The sequence below is a fragment of the Thamnophis sirtalis genome, unplaced genomic scaffold (genome assembly GCF_051295495.1).
Source record: "Thamnophis sirtalis isolate CommonGarterSnake01/CBP01778 unplaced genomic scaffold, rThaSir2_p1.2 scaffold_7, whole genome shotgun sequence".
Lineage (NCBI taxonomy): Eukaryota > Metazoa > Chordata > Lepidosauria > Squamata > Natricidae > Thamnophis > Thamnophis sirtalis.
This window is the reverse complement of record NW_028261387.1, coordinates 4890837-4911590: the sequence shown is the minus strand read 5'-3', so window position 1 is coordinate 4911590 and position 20754 is coordinate 4890837. Positions and strand designations below refer to the sequence as shown.

General features: G+C 39.5%; 1 protein-coding gene across 1 annotated transcript in view; it reads right to left on the bottom strand.

Moving 5' to 3' along the window:
- The window catches only part of COL11A1 (collagen type XI alpha 1 chain), a 283501-nt gene that overhangs the window by 89758 nt on the left and 172989 nt on the right, over positions 1 to 20754 (bottom strand). Inside the window, exons 37-41 of the mRNA XM_087720747.1 lie at positions 18270 to 18323; positions 12952 to 13005; positions 7187 to 7294; positions 5652 to 5741; positions 4742 to 4795 (exon numbers count right to left, since the gene is read on the bottom strand). Of these exons, the coding sequence (XP_087576873.1) occupies positions 4742 to 4795; positions 5652 to 5741; positions 7187 to 7294; positions 12952 to 13005; positions 18270 to 18323 (360 nt within the window). The remainder of the gene's footprint in view (positions 1 to 4741; positions 4796 to 5651; positions 5742 to 7186; positions 7295 to 12951; positions 13006 to 18269; positions 18324 to 20754) is intronic.

Below are 20754 nucleotides of genomic sequence, written 5' to 3'. Positions count from 1 at the left end.
GAAAGTGCCTCTCCGGTTAACCCTTGATACCATTGTAACAACTAAGGCAAAGCGCCCATCGACCTGAGTGACATTGACTTGGCCATGCCCACATGATCACATGACCACCGAGCCCCGCCTACCCAGCTGGACATTAGGGCAGAGAACTGGTTGGTAAATTATTTGAATCCCACCACTGCTATACTCTCTACCCTTGTCTCCCTCAGGGAAATAATCAAATTATCTGCTTTCCTAGTAAAGCACGTCTGAATATACAGTATGTAAACCAACGGAATGGCCACTATGAAAATCTAGCAATCACCTTAGAATTCTAATCTGTAGGAGGGAGAGGGGAATGTTTATCCAAGCAAAACCAAAGGGAGTTCGGTTCTTTCTGTTTAAAAAAAAACCTTGGAGGTCAAAAAAGAGAGATCAAGGGAAATTAAGAGCCGAGGTGGCGCAGTGGTTAGGGTGCAGTACTGCAGGCCACTTCAGCTGACTGTTATCTGCAGTTCAGCGGTTCTAATCTCACCAGCTCAAGGTTGACTCAGCCTTCCATCCTTCCGAGGTGGGTGAAATGAGGACCCAGACTGTGGGGGCGATATGCTGACTCTGTAAACCGCTTAGAGAGGGCTGAAAGCCCTATGAAGCGGTATATAAGTCTAACTGCTATTGCTATTGCTAAAGAGGTGCTAGAAGACATGAGTGGAAGAGAATGCTGAAAAAAATTCTCTGAAAGGGAAATATTGGGAGTCAGGGATTAAAAGAACACACAAGGGAGCTGGCCTCCTCATGAAGTGAAGAGGTAGACTTCTCTGGTTTGGAGAAGGGGGGGGGCAGGTTCCATGGCATATGATAAAGAAAAAAACTTACATCCATTGTAAAGAGTTTCACGTTGGTTCTTGGGTAATGGAGGTGAAGGATGGGAGTAAGAAACAAAGTGTGACTCTCTTAATTTTTTCTTGACTGCTCAGCTGTTTTTGATTTGATTTTGAAAATCCAGGAATACTTTTTAATTACAAACTGTGTACCACTCTATAAGCACCAAACACACCCCTTTTGGAAGAAAGAGACTTTAAAATTTCTGTGCACATTCTGATAAGCTCTGGGTTTTAACAACTGCCTGTAGGGTAACTTTGGAAATTTCCTTTAAATCAGGACTTTCGAACGTGATTGGATGCTGAAGGAACTCAAGAAGTTCCCTTTAGACTTGTGCTAAAAACATTGTTCTAGCTGCCCACTTATTTCTAGATGAAATATGAAGTACATTTAAAGCCTTACAGTTTATAGCGGGGGGGTCCATAATACTCAAGAGAACAATTATTTCTGAATGATTCATCCTTCGGTCATTAAGATCATCTGAAGAAGTTCACTGCAGTTGTTACGATATGTCATGGATTTGTCTTTAAACCTAGAACTGAGCTTTCTCCATTAAACCACTGAAATGTGCCCCACGTTGCATTCACAGGAGTTACCTACCAAGATACTTACTACAAATAAGTCAATAATTTTACAGCCCCAAAATTGGGTTTGGCTTATCCACATATTGGCTTACCTAGGAGAATGTATGGTAATATTTTCAATAGTAACTGTTCACATATAAGCCTATCGGTGAATAAGCAGGCTTTTATTTTTAATTAGAATACTATAAAAAATGTGCCATCTGCAGATAAGCCAATTTTGAGGGGTTTTTTTTCCCTTTGGGTTTTTTATAAATACTAGATTTATTTATTTGTTAGATTTATGTTCTACATTTTTGCTTAGGAGCTCAAAGTGACATATGTAACACTATCTCTTTTTCTTCACATCAAAAAGCTTGTCAATTCAGAGAGTGAGTATGACTGGCCCAAGGTCACTTTCAGTGGCTGAAGGTAAAGATGAACCTAGGTCTCCCAATGTTAGTCCAATATCTTAACAACTATACCATATTGGTTTCCATTTCAGGTAGCCTTGATAAAGCAACACTGTCTTTAAAGTACAATAAATAACATTTCTTTCCTGATTTGCTTTCTTTGACATAGCTGATTGCATGCTTAGAAAGATCAAATCAGAAACAAAACAACAAAAAAATAGGACCAAATTTAAATATTAACTTGGCACGATTCAAAAGTATATAAAAATATTAATATGGCTTTGTTTTGATTGGGAACCCCCGGAGAGTGAGAATTAAATTTCATAGCAATTACAGCCTTAGCCCATAGAGGTTAGCTTTTATGTTTTATTAGCTATTCTGTTTTTGGTGGAAAACATGTATATGTTTAAGGCTTCAAAATCTGCAGAAGATATCCTAAACTTGAGGGGGGAAAGGGTTTGGGATTTATACTCTGATCTTGCTTTTGCACACTTAGTGAAGTTCTGAGAGTCTGCTAATATAGAATCCCAAAAGCATAATGCATATCAATGTTTTTTTAAGGGATCCTCTCACAGGCTTCTGGAAAATCAAAACTATGTGCCACATTTTGAAGATATTTGCAAAAAATTAAAACAATCTCATGATTTGCATTATTACTATTATTTGTAAAAAGGTCCTTTGAATTCCAATTGCGGCAATGCAACTCAGAAAGGATCTGACTTTTGTTAGAGACTCTTGCAGTGCTAAATAAACAAAAAAAAAAGATGCAAAACTCATAGGTGTCAGGGGAGACCACAGACAACCGTGCCATTCTTTCTGCCTACAATGCCAGGATAGGGAATATTCTCCGAAGAGGAGTCATGTGACCTAGATCCTTCAGAGTTCCACATAAATAACCTCATTGTCATCTCAAAAACAACACAAGCAAATTTATTCCCGGAGACTTCTGTATGCGAGAGACCCCTGGTGAGCTCGCTCGTTTTCCTGCAGACATTTCATTACCCTAACTAGGTAACATCATCAGGGATAATGGAACGTCTGCAAGAAAAAAAATGTTCTGACCCAGCTCCCCAAACATGAAAAACTGAAGTTAACTCAAAGATTCCTTTATTAGGAGTGCCAGAAGCCCCCAGCAAAAAGTTTCTCTCTCAATGCAGGCTAATAAGTCCAGCCAGGCAGACGATGAATTGTTGTCCACCCTCTGCCTTTTATCCCCAGAACTAGGGTGGGGCTTCGTTAGCAGCAGTGGCTCTTCCTTCCCAAGGACTGGTCCACAGATTTCCACTGCTCTCCTCTCCTCTGCCTTCCTGCACATCTGGCACTGGACCCAGCTGTTCCCCCTCTTCCTCATCAGTAACCTCAAGTCCTGGGGGCTTAAGAGCCGAGGTGGCTCAGTGGTTAGGGTGCAGTACTGCAGGCCACTTCAGCTGACTGTTATCTGCAGTTCGGCGGTTCTAATCTCACCGGCTCAAGGTTGACTCAGCCTTCCATCCTTCCGAGGTGGGTGAAATGAGGACCCAGACTGTGGGGGCAATAATGCTGACTTTGTAAACCGCTTAGAGAGGGCTGAAAGCCCTATGAAGCGGTATATAAGTCTAACTGCTATTGCTATTGTTGACTCTCCATCTGAGGGCTGACAGACAACCTAGGCTCTTCCTAGGTATCCCCCCCCCTCTCTCTCTGCCAGCTCCATTCCCTCTTTCCCCTTGGAGGTCTCAGGTTGCCTTGATGTTGACCCTGACTCCCACACCACCACCACCACCACCTCCTCCTCCTCCTCCTCCTCCTCCTCCTCCTCCTCCTCCTCCTCCTCCTCCTCCTCCTCCTCCTCCGATTCAGCTGCTGGAAGGACCCACAACAAAAATAAGCAGAGAGCACCAAAGATCCCTCATTTCAACCTTTAGCTACAAATATCCTCCTTTATTTCTGTGTGTAATTGAAGGATATGTCACACACCGCTTTAAATGAAAGGAAGATGCCTGAATTGGTCCAAGAAGAAAAGACATCTGCGCATCCTGAAATATATATTCCACATAGGACCCTTGCACTGATTCTAGAAGAAAGCCTCTGCTTGTCCCTCCCAGCTGGCATTTGTCTAGCAAAAAGCAGTTTGTAGTAAAGAATAATTTGCGGGTTAAAAAAAAAGGACAGGAGGGAGGAAAGTAGGATTTCTGACGGGCACAGATCTATGAACTGGAAGTGTGCAGCAAAGTCTGGATCAGGACAGTGCGGCTACTCTTTTCCCCCCACTTTGGAACCAAAAAAAGGACAATTCAAGCAGATGCCTTCTGAAACCTGAATCACCTAATTTGTAATTTGCCCCCAATTTGCACGCATTTGGGAAAGAAAAGAATGCAGGAGAGAATTCTCTATCCGTCTCTTTAATAGACCTTATGTGGGTTTTTTTTAATTTCCTCCCACTAGAGGCAGATTCCCCCCTCCCTTTTTTCCCTACCTTGAACCATCTAATGAAGAAGAAAAAGCAATTTGCCACCTGCAGCTAACAGCAGGTTTGACAGAGGCCAACACATTTAAGTTTAGACTTTCTTCTTCTTTTTAGGGGACGTTAGTTGCTGTAATTACTAGGAAACTGCTATTGACAAACATGAATGACAGACGTTATCCATTTATATAGTCTTTACAAGCATCTACAGGCACACATCGCAGCATGAAAGAAATAAAAAGAGATGGTGCGTGTGTATATACAAATACACACCCTGTGTGTACATGTCAGTATGTCAATATGTACACATACAGACACATACATATAGAGAATGAGGAGGGGGGAGGGAGGGAGGGAGGGAGGGAGAGAGAGAGAGATAGAGAGAGAGGGGGGGAGAGGGAGAGAGAGAGAGATGAAATAAATGAAAAATGTCATTGTAACATAAGCTGTAGACACATCCTACTCACAATTGGGCCAGGTGGGCCTTGAGGACCTTCACCGCCTTTCAAACCTGCTGCACCCTATCAAAGGCAATTATTATTATTGTTGTTGTTGACGATATATACCACAAGGCATTGCAACACATATTTTAAAACTTCTTTCTATTGGCATTATTTTTTATGGGCTGATTAATAATATAATAATATAATAATATAATAATATAATAATATAATAATGTAAGAATGTAATAATGTAACAATGTAACAATGTAACAATGTAACAATGTAACAATGTAACAATGTAACAATGTAACAATGTAACAATGTAACAAAGTAATAATGTAATAATGTAATAATGTAATAATGTAATAAAGTAATAATATAATAATATAATAATATAATAAAGTAATAATATAATAATATAATAAAGTAATACAATAATACAATAATACAATGATTAAAAATATAATAAAATAATAAAATAATATAATAATAATAAATATAATATAATATAATAATAATAAATATAATATAATAATAATATAATAACAATATAATAACATAATAAAATAACAATATAATAAAATAATAATAAAATGAAAAACATAAAAAATAATAAATAATAAAATGATTAAATAAAATAAATAAAATAAAACAAGTAATAAAATAAAAATATAATACATCTTTTTAAAGCCAATTCTTTTATTAATATTCAGCTTGATGTATGATCTACATTGCCTACCTCCTAACAATTCCTTAGTCAATGAAGCCTACAAATGTTTAATTGACAGTGTTTTATAGCAATGGTCAAAATAGGGGCCTCAGTTTGGGACCTTCGTTGACCGATGAACTTAAGAACCGAATCTAATCACCCTGGCACCATCAATGCTGCTTCCCCCTCTTGGTGATTAACTCATCAGGGCCCTTCTCGTTTTACCTGAGCTCCTGGCAGGCCTCTTTCTCCTGGGAACCCCCTCAGTCCTGCAGGGCCATCTTTCCCAGAAATGCCTTGAGGGCCTGGATCACCCTAGGAATATAGAACAAATAGTCTTTACTGAAAGTTGGCCATGGAAGCCCAGTTTTCAAAACAAAAACAGACAATTCATCAATGAACCACCACATACATTGCAATTCTAATCAACTTACAGGTAAATCCTGAACATTGTGTCAATACAGGACAGAATTTATGATGTTTTTAAATGTGCTTCTGAATCAGAAACGGGTCTTTTATAAGTAAACCTCATTAACACGTTCTCGTTTTTATCACAGTGGTGGTTACTATGTCGTACTTCCTCTGGTTTACATTAAAACACGGTGAATCCTTTATTTTCAAGTGCAGCACCTCAAAATCCAAAGCATTAAGCTTCCCCCCCTTTGAAGTTTTCAGAGAAAACTGTAGCACAATTAATTACATGGCAACGAAATGATTACCGAGTCTTTCCGTTCCAAACCTTTGCTCTGTGAAAGTTCATGAGCTTCCTTTCTTTGAACTTTTGAGACTCTTACAATGTAGACCTTCCATCGTGTTAAATTAGGAGAGGTTTGTATGTTTATGGCAAGCAATTCAATACTGCAACGTGCTCTACATGGGGCTGCCCTTGAAGAGCATCCGGCGACTTCAGCTAGTCCAGAATGCGCCCGCGCGAGTGATTGTGGGTGCACCTCGGTTCGCCCACATAACACCTATCCTCCGCGAGCTGCGCTGGCTACCTGTTGATCTCCGGGTGCGCTTCAAGGTGCTACTTACCACCCATAAAGCCCTTCATGGTAGTGGATCTGCGTACTTGAGAGACCGCCTCCTGCCAATTACCTCCTTGCGACCAATTAGATCGCACAGATTAGGCCTCCTCCGAGTTCCATCTGCCAGTCAGTGTCGACTGGCAACTACGCGGAGGAGAGCCTTTTCAGTAGTAGCTCCGACCCTTTGGAACGATCTCCCCGTGGAGATTCGTACCCTCACCACCCTCCAGACCTTCCGCACAGCCCTCAAGACCTGGCTATCCCGTCAAGCCTGGGGATAAAGAGTGTAATCTGTACCCACCCGAATGATGAATGTTGTGTTTTACTTTTACTTGCACTGTTTTCATGTTTATTGTTTTATTGTCTTGTATCCCCCTCCCTATAAATTGTAAGCCGCCCTGAGTTCCCTCAGGGAAAAGGGCGGCCTATAAATTAATAAAAAACCTAAACCTAAACTTGTGCCAAAAAGCAATCCAATTTGTTTGGCAAATCTCACTATGATCTTTATAGTTGTCAACTGAAGAAAAAAAAAAAAAAGAACGTGTAGGATCACCAAGTTGGAAAGGATTAGGGAAGCTTTTTGTTTCAATTCACTGTTTAATGCAGAAATTGTAAGGGCAGAATGCAGCAACATATCCCAGGCAAAAGACTTGATGGCCAAGTACCAAAATGCATTCCATAAGTCACTTATAAGTATCCGTTTCCCTGCGTTTCTGAAAAGTGAACATATACCTTAGCGCCTTCTTTTCCTCCAGCACCAGGAAGTCCTTGTTCACCTGGTGGCCCTGGAGGGCCAGGGTGACCTCTTTCACCAATTGGACCCGTCTCCCCAGTTGGACCCTAAATCCAAAAGCATGGCATTAATTATTCCACAGTACAATAAGCTATTCGTCACTTTAAAATAAAATGTGTTTAATTTGCTCCCATGTTCCAATGTTGAACTCCCAACTTCACAGGGGGTTGAATCATCTAAGAATTAACATCCCTCCAATATAATTGTACTAGGGTAAGGTATTGTGTTTTCCTGAAAATAAGGTACGGTCTTATTTTCTTTTGACCCCTGAAATAAGCACTTGGTCTTATTTTCGGGGAGGTCTTTTTTTCCCTAGGTGCAGGCGTGACCCGTCAAAAGGGAGAACGACAAAACCGCGCCCAACTAAACCGCGTCGCTGACGTCATCAACGCGGCGACAACAGCGAGCGTGGAGAAAGAAGGGCGCTTTAAATAACGCGTTGAAAGAAAGCCGATTCAACTTAAGGTAAGGGTTAGCTTTAGGGTTAGCTTTAGGGTTAGGTTAAGGGTTAGGATTAGGTTTAGGGTTAGGGTTAGGTTTAGGGTTAGGTTTAGGGTTAGGTTAAGGGTTAGGATTAGGTTTAGGTTTAGGGTTAGGGTTAGGTTTAGGGTTAGGTTTAGGGTTAGGTTTAGGGTTAGGTTTAGGGGGGTTAGGTTTAGGGGTTAAGTTTAGGTTTAGCGTTTACAGCGTGCTTCTGTCTCCGCGCTGTTGTCGCCCTGTTGATGACATCAGCGACGCAGTTTAGTCGGGTGCGGTTTTGTCGTTCGCCCTTTTGTCGGTGAACCAGGTGCAGGAGGTGGTGAGCGTGGTCACCTCATGGCTGCTGCTGTGGTGCAATATTTTCAAGGAGTGCTTATTTTTGGTGGAGAGCTTAATTTTAGCGCATGCGCTCAAAACCTCAGTTGGGCTTATTATCTGGGTAGGTCTTATTTTCAGGGAAACCGGGTATTTACCTTCTCCTTCCTCCTGAAGGATAATACATGGTTTGATGTGTAGCTGGTCCTCAACTTACGACTTCAATTGAGGCCAAAATTTATGTTGTCAAGGGAGACATTTGTTAAGTGAGTGTTGCCCCATTTTACAACCTTTCTAGCCCCGGTTGTTAAGCAAATCACTTCAGTTCTTAAGTTAGTAACATGGTTGTTAAGTGGATCTGGCTTCCCCATTGACTTTGCTTAGGAGAAGGTCACAAAAGATGATCACATGATTGCTGGACATTGTAACTGTGATGAGTCAATTGCAACTATGAGTCAATTGCCAAGTGTCTGAATGTTGATCATAGAACCAGGGGGATGCTGCAAAGGTTGTAAAGGTGAAAAAGAGTCATAAGTCGCTTTTCTCAGTGCCATTATCACTTTGAATGGTCGCTTAACAAAACTGTTGTAAGTCAAGGACTACAAGTAGAAAGGATCAGCACACAAAGAATAGGAATAGGGATAAATACAGTCGCTGGGAAACTGGCTCATATTTATGACAGTTGCAGTCTCCCAGGTTCAAATGATCAACTTTTACAACAAGCAAAGTCAATGGGGAAACCAGATTCACTTAGTAACCGTGTTACTAACTCAACAACTGCAGTGATTCACTTAAGAAGAGCCGAAGTGGCGCAGTGATTAAATGCAGCACTGCAGGCTACTTCAGCTGACTGCCGTTCTGCAGTTCGGCTGTTCAAATCTCACCGGCTCAGGGTTGACTCAGCCTTCCATCCTTCCGAGGTGGGTAAAATGAGGACCCGGATTGTTGTTGGGGGCGATATGCTGACTCTGTAAACCGCTTAGAGAGGGCTGAAAGCCCTATGAAGCGGTATATAAGTCTAACTGCTATTGCTAAGAACTATAGCAAGAAAGGTAATAAAAGTGGGACAAACTCACTTAAACAAATGTCTCACTTAGCAATAGAAATGTTGGGCTCAATTCTGGTCATTAAATCAAGGACTATCTGAACATAATCAGCTTTCTCTCTACCTCTTCCTTATGCTCGCTTGTTATAGTTTAAAAAGCTTCTCTTAGGGGTGACACTATTGAGCTATGAAGTCCTGAAGGGAGATAGGTCTGCTTGCTTACCTTAGTCCTCATGTCTACCCTATTCCTATTCACCAAAACCCCCACTAACATGATACATATGTGCCAAGGTGGCGCAGTGGTTAAATGCAGCACTGCAGGCTACTTCAGCTGACTGCAGTTCTGCAGTTCGGCTGTTCAAATCTCACCGGCTCAGGGTTGACTCAGCCTTCCATCCTTCTGAGGTGGGTAAAATGAGGACCCGGATTGTTGTTGGGGGCAATAAGCTGACTCTGTAAACCGCTTAGAGAGGGCTGAAAGCCCTATGAAGCGGTATATAAGTCTAACTGCTATTGCTATTGCTATTTTTTATGCAGCTAGCATGGGTGCAACGTGCTAGAATTGGCAAATAGAATATTGTTGCTAGTTCAGCAAAATAGAAACTCTGTGAAGATGGTGTTAGAGCATAACTCCCATCAACTCTGAATACTGGCTATGTTTATTTGAGATTATTCAATGTCCACTCTAATTATGAATGTGAGTTAGCGCGCATGGATACACTGTTTAAATTGTCTTGGGGAATATAGACAGCGTAGTCTAAGTATTCATGTAGACCAGTGCTAGTCAACCTGGTCCCTACTGTCCACTAGTAGGCGTTCCAGCTTTCATGGTGGGCGGTAGGGGTTTGCTGTAACTCTGCTTTATAAATTTTATAAAGTAAAGTTACGTCCCTACTTTATAAATCACCATTACTGTGGAACCGGTGGGCGGTTAGAAAATTTTGCTACTAACAGAGATACAAAAGTGGGCGGTAGGTATAAAAAGGTTGACTACCCCTGAGGTAGACACTTTGAGACAGAAATAAATACCATTTATGACCTGACTGACTGCCCTCACTTACTTGTAAGTAGATTTCCTGAACATTGTGAGATAATCCAAATGTAACTCATTGTTCATGGGTATGCGTTAGAAAAATAAGAACTGAGGACTACCTTTTCTAAAGCATACTAAGTGGTCTTTATTTTATTTATTTTTTTGCTCATAAAGAAACCATTCAAAGGAAAGTTCAAAGGAAATTGAACCTAAAGCTTTGCTTACAAGAATTCTAATTATTGTTATTGAAACATTAAGCAGCCACCTGAAACATCAACACAGACTAATAATGATATAGCTGTCAATTAAAAAAAAAGAACAATGACTCATGTTTACACCACAAATTCGTTGTAAACATGGGTATGTGTAGCAGAATTCAGTTCATAGATTGCTTCTGGTGACAGCAGGCTTAAACAGCACAAAAAGAATATAAACCTTGACATGGAAAACAAACGTAGGGGATATTCAGGGATATTGGTATACAGCTGAGCTCGGATTACATTTATCTTTACAAACACAAACACAGCATGATAACTCATTCCAAATTAACACAAAGCTTGGTGAATAAAAGAAGCAAGGGGAACTAAAAGATGATTCAGATAAAATTTACACTTAGTAAGACGCCTGCTGTCTCACTTCAATGAACTTTTGGGTTGTGGTGGGGTGGGAACCAAAGCTGTAATGTGTTTCACTGTTTCTCCTGTACTTAAACTGTTCCTGTCATTAAAGTGGAGCAGGAAAAAAAAAAGTGGAAATGTCTGGTCCCTAAAGCAATGTTTCCAACCCGGAGCCTTTCAGAGTTGCTAGAACAATAGTTTCCATAAATATGGACGAGCCCAGTCAGGGCTGTTCCCAAAATTATAGCCCCAATTGTGTTGGAGGACCAGATTGCGTGACTATTTTAAAGGGTGAAATGGTTGGTGTAACTAAGTTTCTGAGTCTTAACGATGCTCTAATCTTCTGTGAATCTTCATTTTTCAGAAGCTCACTTTGAGGAGACCTCACCCATTCCAGAATACTTTAACTGAGCTTTTGGGGGTTTCTATTGGTTTATTGATTTTATTCATTTCAAGCTCCACTGAAATTAGCTCACTTCTTTACAAAATGTTTTGATATTCTAATTTTACCCTAGAAAAGGAATATCATGTTCGTTGACGGCTTACTATGAAGTAAAGCTGTGAATTTCCAGTACAAAATTATTCTAGATAACAATGGCTAAGTCTCCCACTTTGTTAGGACTGCTTTCAATCCACCTAATCTGAGTTTGACTGGCAGAGATCAATTCCTTTTCCCCTCCGTGACTCCAAAATCCTCTCGCCTAAGTATTGTATTTCCAGTGAAATCCTACAGGCTTTCTAGGGGAAAAAGAGATCTTTACCGCTGTAAATTCACACAAGAAACGAATTAACACCTTTGATATATTAATTTTTAAATAGTTATTTAAGATGCCTCATTAGGGCTGTACAAAGCTGCTTTGCTTGACCGTGATCCACAGCAGATGCACAGTGGATATCGCCATGCATGCATGCATCATTCAGCCATTTGGAGGCATCTCAGCAGTCCTCACTTATCAACCATAATTGGGAGCAGCAATTCCATCACTAAGCAGTGTGGTCATTAAGGACAACATTACGTGACCCCCATTAACTTACAATGTCAATTCCAGCTGTGGCCGTATTATTTCAGACCAGGCAAATTCATGTTGTATTTTAGAGATTCTGATGGTGGCAATCTGTTTACCAATTGTGAAGATCATAAACTGCCCTTGAGGTGTACTTGGAAATGAAATATAGAGCTGCCTAACAGTAAAGTGAGCTTTTAGAGCTCATTCTAATTCTAATTGCCATATTTTGGACAAACAGCAGCTCATTCCAATAATAATTCCCAGATGTTTCCCCTGGATTGTATGATAGGAACGCAAAAAAAATTCTCTAAAGTAAATAGAGAGATAATTTCATCAAACTTTCGAAAGCTTTTGTTTGACATGGCTTTGGCCTTTTTTCCTCAGGAAAACGTCAACCTTCACTTGACGTTTGTTTCCAACAAAACTAAGACAGGTAGTTTTTAACTTACAATGATTTGTTCCGCAATGGTTCAAAGTTACTATGGTGCTGAACCAGTGTTTCTCAACCTTGTCAACTTGAAGATGTCCGGACTTCAACTCCCAGAATTCCCCAGCCAGCGATGCTTCGCTGGCTGGGGAATTCTGGGAGTTGAAGTCTGGACATCTTCAAGTTGACAAGGTTGAGAAACACTGTGCTGAACAAATAATAATCATTTGTTTCTCAGCATAACTAATTACTGTCAGCTTCTGCTTTGCTATCGCTTCAGCTGCCATTAAACGGGGAGGGAGGGCATGGGTTTTGGGAGGGGTTATTTAATGCACTGGTGGAAGTTTCTGGAGTTCACCGACTGATCCGACTACACATACGTGGGTGTTTCCCGCCAGGACTAACGGCACCGACATTCCATCTTCGTGATGCCTTTTGAAGTTATCTTGCATCTAACTCGGAAGACTTATGATTGGACTGGGTCTATGATGCCAAGGGGTGGGGGAATGGGCTATTCTATATATCAATTGCTTTCGCGCCTAATTAACCAGACTTCGCTACGCTTTGCCTTTTAACCATTCTTAATTAGTAAAAGTACATTTGATTTCTACACATGGAGTCTCGTGGTCTTTCTTTCCTAATTAATTAATGGAGAGGAGCTGACAATTACGCAGATTACTACTGCAAGGGAGACCTCAGCGTACCCCACACCGTGACCTCCCTGGGAAAAAGTGGGTTACAAATTCAATCAATCGTCAGGTTTAAACGACAACATTGTACCTGGGGCCCAACAACACCGCCAGGTCCAGGTGGGCCTGTTTTCCCTTGAAAACCCTGCAAAATAAAGCATACAAACAGTTAGGCATACTTGGCATACTTTCAGATCAGTGTTAAAGAGGGGATGGGAAATCGGAGGTTTCTCCGGGGGTTCGTATTTTTCTGACAATAAAGACTGCTATTTCAATTCAATTATTGCTGTGCCTTTTTAAATGTAAAATATTGAAGACTCTTTCAAAGAGCTATCATTTCCAATCATCCTGAGCGCAGCTCCTCCAGTGGTATGGTTCAAAGGAGCAATAGTTCTCACAGACCGCATACTTTGTGGGAAAGCAATTACTGTAGATGCATAAATGACAATCCTTCAGTTCAACTCAGATACATCTGTTCAAAAGCCGTCAGGCTGGCACAGTTATATTGAATATTTAAGTGTTTAAAAAAGTACTGTAGTGAAGCAACAGTCATTTATTCCTCCCCGGGGAGCACTTATGAACACAGCATAAATGTCAGGAAGAAGTAGTTTCTATATGTACTCCTGCAAGGGGCGAGGATTTTACACCCACAGAACAAGTACCACATTGTAAAGGAGCTTCTATTTCTATAGGCCCCTTTTGTATGATGCATCACTTGACACTGAGGGAAGAAACTATTTACTTCATACAACATCTGTACAGCTCTAGTCTGTGAAAATATTTAGATACTTAGGTTCAGTCCATGAAAGGCAACTGGTTAGTTTAAAACCATGCTTCTTAAAATATAGTGTGAATATCCCGAGGGGACCCCATAAGACTCTCCTCGGGGTCCATCCCAAAAAATCAAAATTATTTCCCAGATATTGACGGTACTTGCAAACATTTAAAACAATCTCACTCTTCTCGTTATTAGCTTTTATTTGTTAAACTATAAGGTTTTCTCAATGAAATAAAACTAGTTTATTTTTTCTAATGGGTTTAATATTGTTATTTTTACATGATTTCGTAAATAAATATTCTACAAATGCATCAATTTAAGTTCTTTTCAGGATGTGCATAATTTTTTTAAAAAGTGGAAAGGGCTCCTGACTAAGGAGAAACATTGGACTTGTAGTAAAGACATGGAATTCATACCATACAATAATTATTTTAAAAAATCAACACATTTACTTTTTAAAGCAGTCATTTGGTTCCAGGAAATCCCAGAAGAAACACTTTTCAAAGTCCAACTCTCTTTCAATTATACCATTGTTTTTTTAAAAAAGATGAGACAATTTCCATAATAAGCATTTTAAAACAACACAATGAAAACCTCATTTCATCCCATAACATTTTATAAGTATGTCTTCAGAATGTACAAAATAATATAAATAAATCCATGAGGGGAAGGGAGAGGATGAAATCTGCTTTGCTCAAATGTATAACAACAAAAGTTGACTTCTGAAAATCTGCATATTCCTACTTGAAACTTTCATTTCTTTCTTTAAAAAAAAGATAAATATGAAAACGAAGAAAGAGAGGTGTGTATGTATTTATCTGGTCTGCATTTAGGTTGCTTTTTATAAAACAAACTAGGAACTGTGGTAAATATTTTCTGTATGAATAGGTAGGGCTGCATGAAATTTCCTTTAAGAAAATTTCACACTTTTGCATTAAAACTCCTTCCATTATCTCTCAGAATGCTTAAATCTTTTAGCAATTTAAGGTGTTCCAAATTTGCCTTCAACTGTGGCTTCAAGTAAAATCCAGGAGGAGCTATAATTCTGCGATACTTGATATAAATACTACTGGAAGTGCCACAGGAAGATGGATGTTTTCATACAGCACTGTGGTAAATCAACCATTTAGAGAAAGAGCTCAACAACGCCAAAGAATGATAAATGTTTGGGGATTTTTTATTATTATTATTAAAGGGGAGGTGGGCAGGAAAAGTTTCCCTAAAGCCTTTTCTTCTAAACGACAAATCCACTGTCTTGATCATTGTCCTATATATGGATTTGTAAATATGATAACTGAACGATTCACACCAATAGCAGCAATAGCAATAGCAATAGCAGATTTTTATATACCGCTTCATAGGCCTTTCAGGCCTCTCTAAGCGGTTTACAGAGTCAGCATATTGCCCCCAACAACAATCTGGGTCCTCATTTTACCCACCTCGGAAGGATGGAAGGCTGAGTCAACCCTGAGCCGGTGAGATTTGAACCGCTGAACTGCTGATCTAGCAGTCAGCTGAAGTGGCCTGCAGTACTGCACTCTACCCACTGCGCCACCACATTATGAATTCCATGAACCAGTAATTTGCTTGTATTTTCTTCTGCATCAAGTTTCTATTCTAATTAACGGAATAACAAAGTTGGAACTTGGAAGGGACCTTGGAGGTCTTCTAGTCCAACCCCCTGCTTGGGAAGGAAACCCAAGCAGGAGGTTTCACCATGGCAACCAAAACTGAATGCAGTATTCCAAGTGTGGCCTTACCAAGGCATTATACAGTCATATTAACACTTCACACAGAAATTTGACAGTAGGTCATAGTGTGAGAAACCTCCACTGTCAATAGAAAGCTGCAATATGGCAGAGATAAAGTACTGTTTCCAATGGAGTGGTATTAAGCAAATTAGCTCATACAGTACATTCCTAAATGTTGCTACCTTTGCAATGGAAAGTCAACAAGGAGGACTACCACAGGAAGAAAGAAAGAAAAATAGGTAAAGAAAGAAAGAAGTATATTTTGCTCGATCTGTTTTTTTTCCCCCAATAGTGATAACAGACATTCCTTTCATTTTCCTGATGTTCTACCATATACCCTTAATTTCTGCAGACAAGTCATTCCACTTATTAATTGTTCTAACTGTCAGGAAATTTCTCCTTAGTTTTAAGTTGCTTCTCTCCTTGATTAGTTTCTATCCATTGCTTCTTGTTCTGCCTTCGAGTGATTTGGACAAAAGGTTGACTCTTCTTCTTCGTGGTAGCTCCTTAGATATTGGAACACTGCTATCATATCGCCCTTAGTCATTTTCACTAGAGTAGACATACCCAATTCCTGCAAACATTCTTTGCAGTATTAGCCTTATCATCCCTAATCATCTTTGTTGCTCTTCCCTGTGCTCTTTTATACACCGTCGCAACCAAAACTGAATGCAGTATTCCAAGTGTGGCCTTACCAAGGCATTATACAGTCATATTAACACTTCACATGATCTTGATTCGATTCCTCTGTTAATGCAGCCTAGGACTGCACTGTAGCTGCCGAAATTGACCTGTTGGTTATATTTGGGGGCCAGAAAAAGAAATTTGACAGTAGGTAATAGTGTGAGAAACTTCCACGGTTAATAGAAAGCTGCAATATGGCAGAGATAAAGTACTGTTTCCAATGGACTGGTATTAAGCAAATTAGCTCATACAGTACATTCCTAAACGCTACTACCTTTGCAATGGAAAGTCAACAAGGAGGACTAACACAGGAAGAAAGAAAGAAAAATAGGTAAAGAAAGAAAAAAGTATATTTTGCTCAATCGGTTAATTTTGTTTTTCCAATAGTGATAACAGACATTCTTTTCATTTTCCTGATGTTCTACCATGTCAGTTTGCCAAACATCAAATATCGTCTCAGAATGAAAGACGATGTGATGTGGAGACAAATGAATTTTTCCTTCCTATTTCAAGGAGAGCGATCTTTAGTAGCAAGAGAGTTTGAAGTTGTCCGGCAGTACTTAAAGTATAAGGATACATACACAAAGACATCATTACAGAAATGGTACCAAGATTATTTACGCGAATCCCTAACGCAACGATGCAAGTCACCACATTTGTCTGTGTGACTTCTTCTGATGTCCTATTTTGCTCCTTCTTATTCCCTTGGATGGCTGTGAGGTAGACATACATGGAAACTGTTTCTATTTATAAGGGTTGCTGCATGTTTAAAGTCCTAAAATAATCTGATTCTGCCTTTCATAATCCTGTACTCTCCAGGAACATTCAGGCTGGGGATGGGATGAACAATTTTTTTTAAATACAGGACCACACTGGACCTTTGAATGGGGTACCAGGGGATCAGATTCCAAAGCGTACATTTGTTTTTAATTTAATTCAGATTTAAATTAACTATAGTTTCTATTATTCTCTTCCTTTGTCACATCTATAGTTCCACTAGGCAACTGGAGACACATTGGGTCATTGTTTCAGAGATATTTCCTTACTTAAACAGAAAAATAGAATCATCAGAAGTGGGCAAAAAAACCCCAATGGGATTGGGAGCAGCTTTTGACTTCCCACTGGCTTCCCCACTGAGTTTCCTTACGGGAAGCTGGCAGGGAGCATTGGAGCATTTAGCCCATATGAGGTACACTGATTCAAATTTCTTTGCCTCTAATTCATTGTTTCACTCAACTGAAGGTCACAAACAGACATGAGAAATGAAGTAGTATATGGAAAGCAATTAATATAACACTAGGGGCCACACTGAATTTTTGAGCTACAGAACTTAGCTTCCTGAAACTGCATTTCTGTGCATGATGGTAATTGTTTTGTACTTTCGAAGGAGGGTGATTTTGAAGTTTTAAATTGCTTTTTATACATTTTGTTTTTAACCTGTAGATTGTACTCCCTTGGTATATTACGCATTCATTCATCCATTTAGGAATATACGCATATTCATATACAAATACAAATATGCACCTGTGATTTTCCATTGACTTCAGCAGGGATAATCGTAATAAAGTCAAGATTAATTAAAACAAAATTTGTAGCATGCAGCATAATTAGCATCAAAAATACATTTTGGTAGTACATCGGGATCACTGAAACTGAAAGTGCTTTTGACTGGTTTTCAAAATACCATTAAATGTGTTTTACAATACCTTTGTATAACTGACTAATTCACAGACGTAAAACAATGAACAAATTTGGATTCTACCCCCATTTAACAGACACACATTACAGTAAATGGGATGTGGAGAAGGCTACATTTTTTTATATTTTATTTTATCAATTTCATGTATACATTCACAATTATATGATCTCATAACTGTTATTAATAATATGTATTTATAACAATTTTTCCCTACTGTTGACAATATACTTGAAGATTGCTTTTTTAACATCCCATAGATCCATCTTATCTTACAACGGTCCTACTTCTTCTTCCCTCCCTCCCTCCCTCTTTCCTTCCCTCGTTTCTTCTCTCCTACTCCCCTTCCTTCCCTCCCTCCTTCCCCTTCCCTCCTTCTCTCCTTCCCTCCTTCCCTCCTTTCTTTTCTCCTTCTCTCCTTCCTTTCCCCCTTCCTTTCCTCCTTCCTTCCCCCCTTCCTTGGAGAAGGCTACATTATGCAGTATAAATAACATGCTTACAGTTTCACCCCGTTGTCCTGGGTGTCCAGGCAAACCATCCTTCCCAGGTGGACCCTGCAGTGCAAAACAAAATAAATGAAATGTCACTTTCCAAAAAAAAAGAGAGAAAAGGATCATTTTTTAGTTAGTCACCTTAGTGACACATCTGTGTTTCAAACTGGTTCTTCAAACTTACTGTCCTCTTACAGAGACAGTGGCTGCGCTTTGTTGATCTGGCCATGACCTTGGTTGATTTTCTGATAATGAGAAGAAAGAACTGGAAATCACACTCCTGTATCTTTCAAGAGTAACAGCTAGAGAAAAAAATATATGTTTTTCTTGCAGCTTGAACTGGAAGAGATCAAAATGCTGGAAGGTTTGGGGAATTTAGTTGCTCCAGAATCAGCAAGGGCCTTCTTGGATTCCAGGAATCACTTTTTGGGGGCATCTAATGCCAGTATTTTGGCTTACAGCTGTAGACAGCCATATTGTATTCCAAGAAATTGTGCATTTATTTTTACATGTAACACTAAAGTTATAGAGCTACCATAAATCTTTCCTATTCCATTCCTATTAAACTCTGCTACCCTTTGATTTTTCACTAGGACATAATAGTGCTCTCTTAATTTCATACCATTGTGAATTTTCCCCTTCATTTTTTTTTCTTCATTATGAATTCATGACTCCAAATTTCATAACAATCTCTCCAAAGACAATCAAAAAAGAACACCAACATCCTTTGTTTTCACTTCTCCCTAAATTTGATGTAATCTGTTTTCCCTTCCTTACACATAAGTACATGCAATTTTCACATCATGTGAAAATAAAGATGTCTGTGCTTATATTTTACAAGGAAAAGTTGCTTTTGGAGACACAACTCAAAGAGTTGGCAAGAAATTTGTGTTAAACACTTTTCATGCCAGCCTTCTTGCCAAAACCTTCTCCCAAATTGTTATTCTCCCTCCGGGAAAGCAACTGTGCGCTTGAAATTGTAACTTTCATTCTGTAATGAAACGATAGCGCCACAGATCCCTAAAGTGAAACCGGGAAATTCTGTTAATTATTCTCTCAATTAAAAGGAAGAAGAAAAAGGGAAGGGAAGCTATCCCTTTAGCAAAATGTCGTAGTCATGTCAGATAACTAAGGCGGGGTGTCACGAAGAGACTGCAAAATGTTGGGTCACATAATGTTGTACTTTCATTTCTGGTGAGTGGAGGGAACGCCTGTTCGATTTTAAATGCTGAATGCAAAATATCTTGGCAGTTTTTTGGCACAATGTACGATGAATCGATTTGTTCTTGGGAGATGCTGGGACACTTCAATACAATTTCAGCCTGGCTCTTCACTTATTCTAGTTGCAAACCAGATCTACAAGTAGAACTCAAAAAATGGATTATTCTTTCCAAAAAGAGGTGCATTACCAAAAAAAAAAGCCAGCAATGCTTCCCACTGGATGGCACTGATCAATTCCACCAAGCTAAATGGAAGCTTAAGTATTCTGCAATCTTGTGCATTAGTTCAGGTAATGCTTTGATTCCACTTATGAAAATAGCATTTTAAAGTCAATAATGCAGCTAAAAGTATGAGGAGCGCACGTATTTTTGATGACAGCATGCCAATAACAGATCACAGTTCCCCATCCCTTTCATCATGTTGGGTTGGGATTAATGTAATAGAGATTGGAGAGTGACCTCTAGTGGTGCTTGGATTCCTCTGCGGAGAAAGCTGTGAAGCACGCATTGGTGTATCAACTGGAGATAATGGGAAGTTATCTGGGCATGCACATATTTGGAAACAGCCTTTTTAAGGAACAGCCAGAATCTGGGAAAGGCCTAGCTGCTATAGCAATTCAAAAAGCAGTGCCTTTGTATGTATGTGTTGCAAGTTTCTAAGCACCCATTTTGAAGGATTTGCAAAGACCTAATAGATAATTCCCAATAATCAAGCTTTTCAAACAGCCTTTCACAAAGGCTTCCCACAAAAACACAACATTTGTAAAGACTTGTAGTGGCGTTGTAGAAGGTTTGTGATATTAAAAAAAAACCCAGCAAAGGACTTCAGCCACAGAACTAAAACTACCTCAAGATAAATTACATTTTAACATAACATTCATTAAGTCATTCATCCATTGTTTTCTTTTTTTTAAATTCTACTCAAAAGCACATGTTTTCTGAGCTGATAGTAAAATAATTGCAGGCTGCCTACTTTTAATGTTTATCTGCATAGCTTTTGTGGCTTCTTTTTAAAGGCATTTTGTATTTTGTTATCAGTTTACAGCAAGCACATTTTTATAAGCACATTGTTCTACAGAACCAGCTCTGCTTTAGTTACTTTGCTAAACAGAGAACTGTTCTGAGCTGATTTTGTGATGTTTAAATTCAGGTCTCCCATTTGAGAGCATGTGCTGGCCTGGGGCTTGTTACTCCACTGTGTTTTTGCTACTTTTGCTGATATTAGGGGGAAAAAAATCAGCTCACATTTAGCTACTCGTGCAGCTTTTCTGAGC